The sequence below is a fragment of the Oncorhynchus clarkii genome, chromosome 16 (assembly GCF_045791955.1).
Source record: "Oncorhynchus clarkii lewisi isolate Uvic-CL-2024 chromosome 16, UVic_Ocla_1.0, whole genome shotgun sequence".
NCBI classification, from domain to species: domain Eukaryota; kingdom Metazoa; phylum Chordata; class Actinopteri; order Salmoniformes; family Salmonidae; genus Oncorhynchus; species Oncorhynchus clarkii.
The window spans coordinates 59550113-59564830 of record NC_092162.1 but is presented as its reverse complement, the minus strand read 5'-3'; the positions used below and the strand labels follow the sequence as shown (position 1 = coordinate 59564830).

The 14718-nt window shown below is 41.7% G+C and overlaps 1 protein-coding gene across 1 annotated transcript in view; it reads right to left on the bottom strand.

The window, feature by feature from the left end:
• Window positions 1-13856, bottom strand: part of LOC139368850 (dedicator of cytokinesis protein 3-like) — a 93365-nt gene extending 79509 nt beyond the window's left edge. The window contains exon 1 of the mRNA XM_071108264.1: window positions 13767-13856. Coding sequence (XP_070964365.1) covers window positions 13767-13803 — 37 coding nt within the window. The 5' untranslated portion in view covers window positions 13804-13856. The remainder of the gene's footprint in view (window positions 1-13766) is intronic.
• Between the last annotated feature and the right edge of the window lie 862 nt (window positions 13857-14718).

Genomic DNA, 14718 nt, shown 5'->3' with positions numbered 1-14718 from the left:
TACCCCTACCATATCAACAGCTATCTTTACCCCTAACATATCAACAGCTACCTTTACCCATACCATATCAACAGCTACCTTTACCCCTACCATATCTTCAGCAATATTTACCCCCACCATATCAACAGCTATCTTTACCCCTACCATATCAACAGCTATCTTTACCCCTACCATATCAACAGCTATCTTTACCCCTAACATATCAACAGCTCCCTTTATCCCTAACATATCAACAGCTACCTTTACCCCTACCATATCTTCAGCTCCCTTTACCCCTACCATATCAACAGCTATCTTTACCTCTACCATATCAACAGCTACCTTTACCCCTACCATATCAACAGCTATCTTTACCCCTAACATATCTTCACCGTTCTTTACCCCCACCATATCAACAGCTACCTTTACCCCACCATATCAACAGCTACCTTTATCCCGACCATATCAACAGCTACCTTTACCCCTACCATATAAACAGCTATCTTTACCCCTACCATATCAACAGCAATCTTTAGCCCTCTCATATCAACAGCTACCTTTACCCCTACCATATCAACAGCTACCTTTACCCCTACCATATCAACAGCTCCCTTTACCGATACCAAATAAACAACTATCTTTAGCCCTCCCATATCAACAGCTACCTTTACCCCTAACATATCAACAGCTCCCTTTACCCCTACCATATAAACAGTGTTCTTTACCCCTACCATATAAACAGTGTTCTTTACCCCTACCATATAAACAGTGTTCTTTACCCCTACCATATAAACAGTGTTCTTTACCCCTACCATATCAACCACTATCTTTACCCGTACCATATAAACAGTGTTCTTTACCCCTACCATATCAACCACTATCTTTACCCCTACCATATAAACAGTGTTCTTTACCCCTACCATATCAACCACTATCTTTACCCCTAACATATCAACAGCTACCTTTACCCCTAACATATCAACAGCTACCTTTACCCCTAACATATCAACAGCTACCTTTACTCCTAACATATCAACAGCTATCTTTACCCCTACCATATCAACAGCTATCTTTACCCCTACCATATCAACAGCTACCTTTACCCCTACCATATCAACAGCTATCTTTACCCCTACCATATCAACAGCTATCTTTACCCCTAACATATCTTCAGCGTTCTTTAACCGCACCATATCAACAGCTATCTTTACCCCTACCATATCTTCAGCTATCTTTACCCCTACCATATCAACAGCTACCTTTACCCCTACCATATCAACAGCTACCTTTACCCCTACCATATCAACAGCTACCTTTACCCCTACCATATAAACAACTATCTTTAGCCCTCCCATATCAACAGCAATCTTTAGCCCTCTAATATCAACAGCTACCTTTACCCCTACCATATCAACAGCTACCTTTACCCCTACCATATCAACAGCTCATTTTACCCCTACCATATCAACAGCTCCCTTTACCCCTACCATATCAACAGCTATCTCTACCCCTCCCATATCAACAGCTATCTTTACCCCTACCATATCAACAGTGTTCTTTACCCCTACCATATCAACAGCTACCTTTACCCCTACCATATCAACAGCTCATTTTACCCCTACCATATCAACAGCTCCCTTTACCCCTACCATATCAACCACTATCTTTACCCCTACCATATAAACAGTGTTCTTTACCCCTAGCATATCAACCACTATGTTTACCCCTAATATATCAACAGCTATCTTTACCCCTACCATATCAACAGCTCCCTTTACCGATACCATATAAACAACTATCTTTAGCCCTCCCATATCAACAGCAATCTTTAGCCCTCTAATATCAACAGCTACCTTTACCCCTACCATATCAACAGCTACCTTTACCCCTACCATATCAACAGCTCATTTTACCCCTACCATATCAACAGCTCCCTTTACCCCTACCATATCAACAGCTATCTCTACCCCTCCCATATCAACAGCTATCTTTACCCCTACCATATCAACAGTGTTCTTTACCCCTACCATATCAACCACTATCTTTTCCCCTACCATATCAACCACTATCTTTACCCCTACCATATAAACAGTGTTCTTTACCCCTACCATATCAACCACTATCTTTACCCCAACCATATGAACCACTATCTTTACCCTTACCATATAAACAGTGTTCTTTACCCCTACCATATCAACCACTATATTTACCCCTACCATATAAACAGTGTTCTTTACCCCTACCATATCAACCACTATCTTTACCATTCCCATATAAACAGTGTTCTTTACCCCTACCATATCAACCACTATCTTTACCATTCCCATATAAACAGTGTTCTTTACCCCTACCATATCAACCACTATCTTTACCCCTAACATATCAACAGCTGTCTTTACCCCTACCATATCAACCACTATCTTTACCCCTAACATATAAACAGTGTTCTTTACCCCTACCATATCAACCACTATCTTTACCCCTAACATATCAACAGCTACCTTTACCCCTAACATATCAACAGCTACCTTTACCCCTACCATGTAAACAGCTATCTTTAACCCTACCATATCAACAGCAATCTTTAGCCCTTTAATATCAACAGCTACCTTTACCCCTACCATATCAACAGCTACCTTTACCCCTACCATATCAACAGCTCCCTTTACCGATACCATATAAACAACTATCTTTAGCCCTCCCATATCAACAGCTACCTTTACCCCTAACATATCAACAGCTCCCTTTACCCCTACCATATAAACAGTGTTCTTTACCCCTACCATATAAACAGTGTTCTTTACCCCTACCATATACACAGTGTTCTTTACCCCTACCATATAAACATTGTTCTTTACCCCTACCATATCAACCACTATCTTTACCCCTACCATATAAACAGTGTTCTTTACCCCTACCATATCAACCACTATCTTTACCCCTACCATATAAACAGTGTTCTTTACCCCTACCATATCAACCACTATCTTTACCCCTACCATATAAACAGTGTTCTTTACCCCTAGCATATCAACCACTATGTTTACCCCTAACATATCAACAGCTATCTTTACCCCTACCATATCAACAGCTCCCTTTACCGATACCATATAAACAACTATCTTTAGCCCTCCCCTATCAACAGCAATCTTTAGCCCTCTCATATCAACAGCTACCTTTACCCCTACCATATCAACAGCTCATTTTACCCCTACCATATCAACAGCTCCCTTTACACCTACCATATCAACAGCAATCTCTACCCCTCCCATATCAACAGCTATCTTTACCCCTACCATATCAACAGCTACCTTTACCCCACCATATCAACAGCTACCTTTAACCCACCATATCAACAGCTACCTTTATCCCTACCATATCAACAGCAATCTTTAGCCCTCCCATATCAACAGCTATCTCTACTCCTCCCATATCAACAGCTATCTTTACCCCTACCATATCAAATCAAATTATATTTTTCACATGCGTAGAATACAACAGGTGTACCAAGTCAATGTGTGGGGGTACAGGTTAGTCGAGGTAATTGAGTTAATATGTACATGGTAGGGGTAAAGTGACTATGCATAGATATTAGATAATGATCAGTGAGTAGAAGGAGCGTGAAAAAAGGGGGGTCAATGCAAATAGTCCGGTAGCCATTTGATTATCTGTTCAGCAGACTTATGGCTATGGCCCACCTGTCTCCCCCATCTCATCAACAGCCAACACGCTTATACGGTGAGGCGTCTCTTGAAGGTTCGACCTTGGGGCCTGGGGTTCTAGTACCTGGTTGACTGGGAGGGTTATGGCCCGGAGGAGAGGTGCTGGGTCCCTCCTAGGGAGATCCTGGACTCAAGCCTCATCGCGGATTTTCAACACCGACACCCCGGTCAACCAGGTATGCGCCCAGTTGGGACCCCAGGTGGCGACCCTAGAGGGGGGTACTGTCACACCCTGATCTGTTTCACCAGTCCATATCAACAGCTATCTTTACCCCTACCATATCAACAGCTATCTTTACCCCTACCATATCAACAGCTATCTTTACCCCTAACATATCAACAGCTCCCTTTATCCCTAACATATCAACAGCTACCTTTACCCCTACCATATCTTCAGCTCCCTTTACCCCTACCATATCAACAGCTATCTCTACCCCTCCCATATCAACAGCTATCTTTACCCCTACCATATCAACAGCTACCTTTACCCCTACCATATCTTCAGCTCCCTTTACCCCTACCATATCAACAGCTATCTTTACCTCTACCATATCAACAGCTACCTTTACCCCTACCATATCAACAGCTATCTTTACCCCTACCATATCAACAGCTATCTTTACCCCTAACATATCTTCACCGTTCTTTACCCCCACCATATCAACAGCTACCTTTACCCCACCATATCAACAGCTACCTTTATCCCGACCATATCAACAGCTACCTTTACCCCTACCATATAAACAGCTATCTTTACCCCTACCATATCAACAGCAATCTTTAGCCCTCTCATATCAACAGCTACCTTTACCCCTACCATATCAACAGCTACCTTTACCCCTACCATATCATATACCATATAAACAACTATCTTTAGCCCTCCCATATCAACAGCTACCTTTACCCCTAACATATCAACAGCTCCCTTTATACCATATAAACAGTGTTCTTTACCCCTACCATATAAACAGTGTTCTTTACCCCTACCATATAAACAGTGTTCTTTACCCCTACCATATAAACAGTGTTCTTTACCCCTACCATATCAACCACTATCTTTACCCCTACCATATAAACAGTGTTCTTTACCCCTACCATATCAACCACTATCTTTACCCCTACCATATAAACAGTGTTCTTTACCCCTACCATATCAACCACTATCTTTACCCCTACCATATAAACAGTGTTCTTTACCCCTAGCATATCAACCACTATGTTTACCCCTAACATATCAACAGCTATCTTTACCCCTACCATATCAACAGCTCCCTTTACCGATACCATATAAACAACTATCTTTAGCCCTCCCATATCAACAGCAATCTTTAGCCCTCTCATATCAACAGCTACCTTTACCCCTACCATATCAACAGCTCATTTTACCCCTACCATATCAACAGCTCCCTTTACACCTACCATATCAACAGCAATCTCTACCCCTCCCATATCAACAGCTATCTTTACCCCTACCATATCAACAGCTACCTTTACCCCACCATATCAACAGCTACCTTTAACCCACCATATCAACAGCTACCTTTATCCCTACCATATCAACAGCAATCTTTAGCCCTCCCATATCAACAGCTATCTCTACTCCTCCCATATCAACAGCTATCTTTACCCCTACCATATCAAATCAAATTATATTTTTCACATGCGTAGAATACAACAGGTGTACCAAGTCAATGTGTGGGGGTACAGGTTAGTCGAGGTAATTGAGTTAATATGTACATGGTAGGGGTAAAGTGACTATGCATAGATATTAGATAATGAACAGTGAGTAGAAGGAGCGTGAAAAAAGGGGGGTCAATGCAAATAGTCCGGTAGCCATTTGATTATCTGTTCAGCAGACTTATGGCTATGGCCCACCTGTCTCCCCCATCTCATCAACAGCCAACACGCTTATACGGTGAGGCGTCTCTTGAAGGTTCGACCTTGGGGCCTGGGGTTCTAGTACCTGGTTGACTGGGAGGGTTATGGCCCGGAGGAGAGGTGCTGGGTCCCTCCTAGGGAGATCCTGGACCCAAGCCTCATCGCGGATTTTCAACACCGACACCCCGGTCAACCAGGTATGCGCCCAGTTGGGACCCCAGGTGGCGACCCTAGAGGGGGGTACTGTCACACCCTGATCTGTTTCACCAGTCCTTGTGATTGTCTCCACCCCCCTCCAGGTGTCACCCATCTTCCCCATTATCCCCTGTGTATTTATGTGTTCTCTGTCTGTCTGTTGCCTGTTTGTCTTGTTTTTCAAGTCAATCAGCATTTTTGTTATCAGCTCCTGCTTTTTCCAGTCTCTCTTTTTCTCGCCCTCCTGGTTTTGACCCTTGCCTGTCCTGACTCTGAGCCAGCCTGCCTGATCACATTGCCTGCTCCTGACCCTGAGCCTGCCTGCACCTTTGCCCCACCTCTGGATTGTTGACCTCTGCCTATCCTGACCCTGAGCCTGCCTGCCGTCCGGCAGTGATGTACTGGGCTACCCTTTGTAGTGCCTTGCGGTCGGAGGCCAAGCAGTTGCCATACCAGGCTGTGAAAAGACCATGCTCTTGATGGTACAGCTGTATACATTTTGAGGATCTGAGGACCCATGACAAATCTTTTCAGTCTCCTCAGGGGGAATAGACGTTGTCGTGCCCTCTTCACGACTGTTTTGGTGTTTTTAGACCATGATAGTTTGTTGGTGATATGTACACCAAGGAATTTGAAGCTCTCAACCTGCTCTACTACAGCCCCATTGATGAGAATGGGGCCGTGCTCAGTCCTCCTTTTCCTATAGTCCATGATAATCTCCTTTGTCTTGATCAAATTGAGGGAGAGGTTGTTGTCCTGGGACTACACTTTCAGGTCTCTGACCTCCTCCCTATAGGCTGTCTCATCGTTGTTGGTGATCAGGCCTACTGTTGTGTCGTCTGCAAACTTAATGATGGTGTTGGAGTCGTGCTTGGCCACACAGTCATGGGTGAACAGGGTGTACAGGAGGGGACTAAGCATGCACCCCTGGGGGGCCCACATGTTGAGGATCAGCGTGGCAGATGTGTTGTTGCCTACCCTTACAACCTGGGGGACGTTCTGGAAGTCCAGAATCCAGTTGCAGACGAAGGTGTTTAGTCCCAGGGTCCTTAGCTTAGTGATGAGCTTTGAGAGCACCATGGTGTTGAACGCTGAGCCATAGTTAATGAATAGCATTCTCATGTAGGTGTTCCTTTTGTCCAGGTGGGAATGGGCAGTGTTGAGTGCAATAGAGATTCCATCATCTGTGGATCTGTTGGGGCAGTATGCAAATTGGAGTGGGTCTAGGGGTGCTGTGACAATTGGGTTGATGTGAGCCATGACCAGCCTTTCAAAGCACTTCATGGCTACTGATGTGAGTGCTACAGATCGGAAGTCATTTAGGCAGGTTCCCTTTGTGTTCTTGGGCACAGGGACTATGGTGGTCTGCTTGAAACATGTAAGTATTACAGACTCGGCCAGGGACAGGTTGAAAATGTCAGTGAAGACACTTGCCAGTTGGTCAGCGTATGCTCAAAGTACACGTCCTGGTAATCCGTTTGGCCCTGTGACCTTGTGAATGTTGACCTGTTTAAAGGTCTTCCTCACATCAGCTGTGGCGAGCGTGATCACAGAGTCATCCAGAACAGCTGGTGCTCTCATGCATGCTTCAGTGTTGCTTGCCTCGAAGTGCACATATAAGTAATTTAGCTCATCTGGTAGGCTTGTGTCACTGGGCAGCTCGTGGCTGGGCTTTCCTTTGTAGTCCGTAATAGTTTGCAAGCTCTGCCACATCTGGCAAGTGTCAGAACCGGTGTAGTAGGATTCAATCTTAGTCCTGGAAAGAAAGCTCTGCTGTTGGGACAGCTTTATGTGGGCCCTAAACGTTTGTGCGCACTGCTTGTTGCTGTTATAGTGCCATGAATTTAGTGTTGTGTGTTGTGTAGTGGCTTTGCTGGCTTGCATCTAAAAAAAATGTATGGGGAGTTTGCACCACTAAAATCACCACTGCCATCGGCCAGTGTCGCACTTCTGCATCTGTGTCGAAAGGTGACAGAGCTAGAGAGGTGTTTGTCAGACCATGAGACTTCTCACTAAATGTCTGTAGCGTCCGAACAGTTTGACCTAGAAACTATTATGACTACACTATGGAAATGGTGTTCTCTGTTTCTACGACCCCTACAATTGTCAGGAGACTCTTTGATGTGCCAACTTCTGTTTTGTAGCGTCTGAACCATTTGGGCTACTAATGGGACACCACGGTGGAAAGGGTAGATTCTCCCAAACACAATGGTGTTCTCCTTTTTGCTTTATGACCCACACAATTGTCATAAGACTCCTCTGGTGGTAACCAGTACCGGCTTTTAAAAAACGAATGAAAGTATGAAGATCATTTTGTGTCTACCCAAAAAAGAAGGGGTAAATACGTATGTGTAAAAAAATAAATATATATATTTCCTGGTTTATTTATTTATTTTTACATCTCCTAGATTTTTGTCAAGCTTCTGTCAAAGCTTTGGATGTGTGTAAAACCCTCCAGTCTAAGTTGCCTTAATATTATATGCCCACGGGCAACAATTAAGGTGCCCGTGGGCCTAACTGAGACACAGTCAACTTAAAACAAGTTGTGGTTTTGTTTTTATTAGAACTTGAAAAAAAGTATTTTGCCTACATCAGTGTAAATGTTATGTATATACAGTCAGAAGTTTACATACATTTGATTTATTTTGTTTACATACACCTTAGCCAAATACATTTAAACGTTAAAGTTTTTCACTATTCCTGACATTTAATCCAAGTAAGAATTCCCTGTCTTAGGTCAGTTAGGATCACCACTTTATTTTAAAAATGTGAAATGTCAGAATAATAGTAGAGAGAATGATTTATTTCAGCTTTTATTTCTTTCGTCACATTCCCAGTGGGTCAGAAGTTTACATAATCTCAATTGGTAGCATTGCCTTTACATTTTTTAACTTGCATCAAATGTTTTGGGTAGCCTTCTACAAGCTTCCCACAATAAATTGGATGAATTTTGGCCCATTCCTCCTGACAGAGCTGGTGTAACTGAGTCAGGTTTGTAGGCCTCCTTGCTCGCACATGCTTTTTCAGTTCTGCCCACAAATATTTTATGGGATTGAGGTCAGGGCTTTGTGATGGCCACTCCAATACCTTGACTTTGTTGTCCTTAAGCCATTTTGCCACCAATTTGGAAGTATGCTTGGGGTCATTGACCATTTGGAAGACCCATTCGCGACCTAGCTTTAACTTCCTGACTGATGTCTTGAGCTGTTGCGTCAATATATCCACATAATTTCCCTACCTCATGATGCCATCTATTTTGTGAAGTGCACCCGTCCCTCCTACAGCAAAGCACCCCCACAACGTGATGCCGCCACCCCTGTTCTTCACGGTCGGGATGGTGTTCTTCGGCTTGCAAGCTTCCCTCTTTTTCCTCCAAACATAACAATGGTCATTATGGCCAAACAAGTTCTATTTTTGTTTCATCAGACCAGAGGACATTTCTCCAAAAAGTACGATCTTTGTCCCCAAGCCGTAGTCTGGTATTTTTATGGCGGTTTTGGAGCAGTCTCTTCTTCCTTGTTGAGCGGCCTTTCAGGTTATACTGTGGATATTGATACTTTATACCTGTTTCCTCTAGCATCTTCGCAAGGTCCTTTGCTGTTGTTCTGGGATTGATTTGCACTTTTCGCACCAAAGAACGTTCATCTCTAGGAGACAGAACGCGTCTCCTTCCAGAGTGGTATGATGGCTGCATGGTCCCATGGTGTTTATACTTGCGTCCTATTGTTTGTACTGAGGAGCGCGGTACCTTCAGGCGTTTGGAAATTGCTCCCAAGGATGAACAAGACTTGTGGAGGTTTACATTTTTTTTCTGAGGTCTTGGCTGATTTCTTTTGATTTTCCCATGATGTCAAGCAAAGAGGCACTGAGTTTGAAGGTAGGTCTTGAAATACATCCACAGGTACAAGTCCAATTGACTCAAAGTATGTCAATTAGCCTAATCAGAAGCATCTAAAGCCATGATATCATTTTCTGGAATTTTCCAAGCTGTTTAAAGGCGCCGTCAACTTAGTGTATGTAAACCTTCTGACCCACTGGAAGTGTGATTCAGTGAATTATAAGTGAAAAAAATCTGTCTGTAAACAATTGTTGGAAAAATGACTTGTGTCATGCACAAGTAGATGTCCTAACCGACTTGCCAAAACTATAGTTTGTTAACAAGAAATTTGTGGAGTGGTTGAAAAACAAGTTTTAATGATTCCAACCTAAGTGTATGTAAACTTACGACTTCTACTGTAATTCCATATTGAAGCCATGAAATTACTTAGAACAATATGAACTGCTAACATGTTAAACATATTTAGCAAAGATGGGACAGGGTTACATTTTGACATGTTCTTTCTGTAGGCTATTTAAAATACTAAGCTATAAGGAATAACATTCGAATTGGAGTTGTTGTCAATGCAATACATAACAAAACGGAAATAAACATCTTGAAGCAACCACATATTTAGCCATGGAGCATGTTCTGATTGGCTAGTGAGGAGTCATGCCTCGACACACCTACAACTAATTTATTCATCAAAACCCAGCCCTTTCGCGCCACTGCCACCTCTTGCACTCATAATTCCTGCAGTGAAAATAGCAAAAATATTTCTGACACACCCCCAGACCTACAGCCTACTGCCAGCGTAAATATTTACCATTGCATTAGGTTTGTTAAAATAGCCCGTAGATTCTTTAGAGATGCTTCCAATCAAATCTGATATCTCAATTTCAGTTTGTAGCTTTCAACATGGGACATTGTTTTAACAAGGACAGCTTCAAACATCAACCCTAAGCATCAGCCCAACAATCTGAAGAATATGATGTGGCTTTTGAGTACTCTGGCAAAATTCAGAGCAGTAAAACAAAATGGACACAGTTTGTCTTTTAACAGTGTGTATGCCTCCGGGCTGTAGCCTACATAATCATCTGCACCAGTGCTTATCAATTCAAGTCAAGTGGGCCTACCTACAGGGTTGCACATTTTGTTCTAACCCACCACACCATTAACACGTGACTATCAGTTGATTAGCTGAATCAGGTCTGTGCACTGCCATGCTGTGATAGCAAAATTGTGCAACCAGAATTGAAAAATGCTGCTGGGCAATTCCATGGTAACAGAATTACACTCAGACTCAGATATTTCACTCTAAAATATATGACAAACAACAAACAATGATTTAAAAGTTTAACAAAACATACAAGTCTATGCACAAGGAATACTTTTAACAATTTACACAAAACATTTCACAAAAACACATTTATTAAAATAACTATGCAGATGCAAAGTTTGTTAACAGAGTTACGGTAAAATTTCCCTCCGTTTATGCGACCACGTTTTCCAAAAACTCTTGTTAAATATCTGTTCCGAATTAAGATGAAAATATTTCTGCAGAAAGAATGCGATGTCTGCTATGACATGACACATTGACTTTGAAAAAAGGGTAGTAGCAGGTGACCCAACTGTGGTTTGTGACTACTATGATTTCCCATTGTAGTCAATTCAATTGCAGTAAATCCGTTACCGATTTGGTAACAGTATTTCACATTTGAATCACTTAATAATTCATAAACAAAATTGATATCAGTAACACTTTAAATACATGGTGAGTCTCCCTTTACTTCTGTGAACTTTCATTATCCTCCTTAAGAGGGAGAGAATTCTGCAAATATTTTAAAGATATGTGGGGTTTTGGTAACGGAATAACAAGGCACAAGGCAATGTTTCTTTAACTTACACAAGGCAAATCATTTATCCAAAATGAATTATAAGTGTTGATATTAGTTGGCAGGGGTATTTTACTTCAACATTATTGTGTTTGTAATAACTTTTTTTTAAATGTTCTGGTAGATCCCTTTTCCATCTGTTTGACCAGGAATCAAAGCCATTTCATATGCCTACTTTTTTAAGATGGAAAATGGTTGAAAAATATATATATGCCTTAATTTCACAAAAATATAGACTCTTGTTTTCATTTGACACCCAATTTGAAATGATCCTATGAACTTCACATGTTGGTGATCATGGGTAATTTTATATGGAAATGACCTGGACGCGGTTTCCCAAAAGCTTCGTTAGAACCATAGGATCCTAACGAATTTAGCCTTAAAATGCTTTTGTGAAACGGGCTCTGGTTTAAATGCTCTGCCTTCCAGATTTCAGCACTTTCAGCACCACGGACAGCGAAACGCTAAACGCGGCTCGGCCAGAAGTTGGTTTACGTGTCATTTTCAGCTCCGTGAACATCGACATCGAAAGCATCTGGTTGAACTTGAAGCATCAAGGGTAGGCTACATACTGTACGCTGCGTGCTCTCATCAAACTGTTGCTTCTCTCCTCCTCCAATGTCAAATCAATAGTTTTCAGCCTTTGTTTCCTCTTTGTTGAACACCAATCAATAGTTCTGGAGTCTGGGTATTTTTCGAATCTACAGTGTAATACAAACATGCAAAGCCGTGTGTGTGTGTGTGTGTGTGTGTGTGTGTGTGTGTGTGTGTGTGTGTGTGTGTGTGTGTGTGTGTGTGTGTGTGTGTGTGTGTGTGTGTGTGTGTGTGTGCATTTTGAGCGAACTGATTCAACATGACTCATTCAAATTGCCAGGAACAGACTTCTCCAATACTACTGATGCGATTAACCCCTACCTCTAGGGTTACCAGTGGTGGAAAAAGTACACAATTATCATACTTGAGTAAAAGTACAGATACCTTGATAGAAAATTACTCAAGTAAAAGTCACCCATTAAAATTCCACTTGAGTAAAAGTCTAAAAGTATTTGGTTTTAAACATACTTAAGTCTCAAAAGTAAATGTCATTGCTAAAATATACCTAAGTATCAGTAAAAGTAATTTCAAATTGCTTATATTAAGCAAACCAGACCGCACCATTTTCTTTTTTTTTCTTTTTATTTACAGATAGCCAGGGTCACACTCCAACGACATAATTAACAAACGCAGCATGTGTTCAGTGAGTCCGCCAGATCAGAGACAGTAGGGATGACCAGGGTTGTTCTCTTGATAAATGTGTGAATTGGACCATTTTCCTGTCCTGCTAAGCATTTAAAATGTAGCGAGTACTTTTGGGAGTCAGGGAAAATGTATGGAGTAAAAACGAAATTATTTTATTTAGGAATGTAGTGAAGTAAAAGTTGTCAAAAATATAAATAGTAAAGTGCAGTTACCACCAAAAAACCCACTTAAGTAGTACTTTCAAGTATTATTACTTCAGTACTTTACACCACTACTAGCACTTTCCAAATAATTCGGCCTACATGGACCGAGCATGAAGACGAGGGATAGGGTAGCGTTGGTTGTAGTATGCTAAGTAGCAACTATTGTAGTAGCGAGGTAGTCGTGGTGCTATGTTATAAATGCCGACAAGTATATGGCCTACGCATAGTCAGACTCTAAAACGTAAACTACACCTGTTGGCAGAACGCTATCTCATTGCCACCTCGTGGTTTCCAGTCGAATAGCCTTTTCAGCGATGTAGGCTCTGCCGCTCTTCAACACATGGATAGAACACTATGATTGACGCATTTTCAGAAGTCAAAAAATTAAATACAGTCTATGAATGAATGATAAGGATACTGTAGCCTTATAGGTTGTATGGGTATAGACACTGGTGATACAGTCTAATAGAGGTAGCCCATCTAGCCCCTAAGAGGGTATAGGCTATCATCCCACGCAATAACCTAGTCTTTGCATTATCTTATTTTTTACCAGTTATCTTCAGCCATTAAGCACAGCTGATAAACTATATGGTTTGTAAACTATAATTAGGCTCGCGTGATTTAAAGATATATGAAACATTAATTGAAAGACATTGTGATCGTTAGCTGAGAATATCCTACAGTAGCCTAGCCCATAATAACCTGTATGACCAAACATGATATCATCACAACGCTTCTTCATTAGAAAATAAGCAGCTTTGAATGAGAAAAGTCAATGAAATTGAAAACAAGCAATCAAAAATGAAAAATGTCTATATAAAATACAGTATGGACTCACCAACTCCGATTTTTTCATCTTCTGTTGGTATCCACATTTTGGATTTTTTTGTTATTTTCCCACTAGGAGACCAAGCCTCATTCTGTCGATATCGTGGGATAATGTAGCTAAATGAAATCTATAAGAATATCCCAGACTCCTTCGATACGAACGGGATAAACTCCATAGAAATCTATAACATAAAAAGGACCACAAATGTCTTAACCCGCGATTTCTTTATCTCCCGGGTCTGCTCTGCTCGCCGTCTCCTAGTCACACACTGATGCAGTCTCTGTGTCCACCTACCCAACACACACGGTAATCTAATCTCTGAACGCTATTATTGCAGCAGCATCTCGATAGGAACGGGAATAGTTTTTTTTAACGGTTTATTTATTTATTTCCCAGGTAGTCATTAGCCTATGGCTCAGCTACCAAATCGGATATCGGGTCCCACTCCCGGCGGTAGAGTTGAGTCGTTAGATGATAATTAGCAGTCGTGATATTGTCCGCCGGTCCAAACTGGTCTTGGGGTGCAAGAACAATTCAGAAAACTGCGATATACAGTAAAATGCGCCATCTTCATGGTCATCACGACTCGTTTTGTCAAAACCGCTGTGTCAAGCATTTGCAAATGTAGATTGGACTGTCGGTGAGTAACTCGATGGCAATTGCATCTATCAGTAACTGCGCTTTCACGGTCATGGGCTACCTCGGCAGCATCTGATTTTACTGCGCTTAAAATTGAATCTGCTGAACCAAGCTGCATATGCTATTAGACTACATCAGTTATGGAACCAAGACAGATGTGGTAAGGCTTTTCTAGCCGATAATTACAGAAGAATAGGCCAACCACCATCAGCAAATGGTTGCAGAACCTCTATTGGTCCAATAAACACTGAACATACTCCTTGGGATATACATTTTGGATTTTGGCCTATGTTTAATTCACATTAATTAATAAAAAATGGAA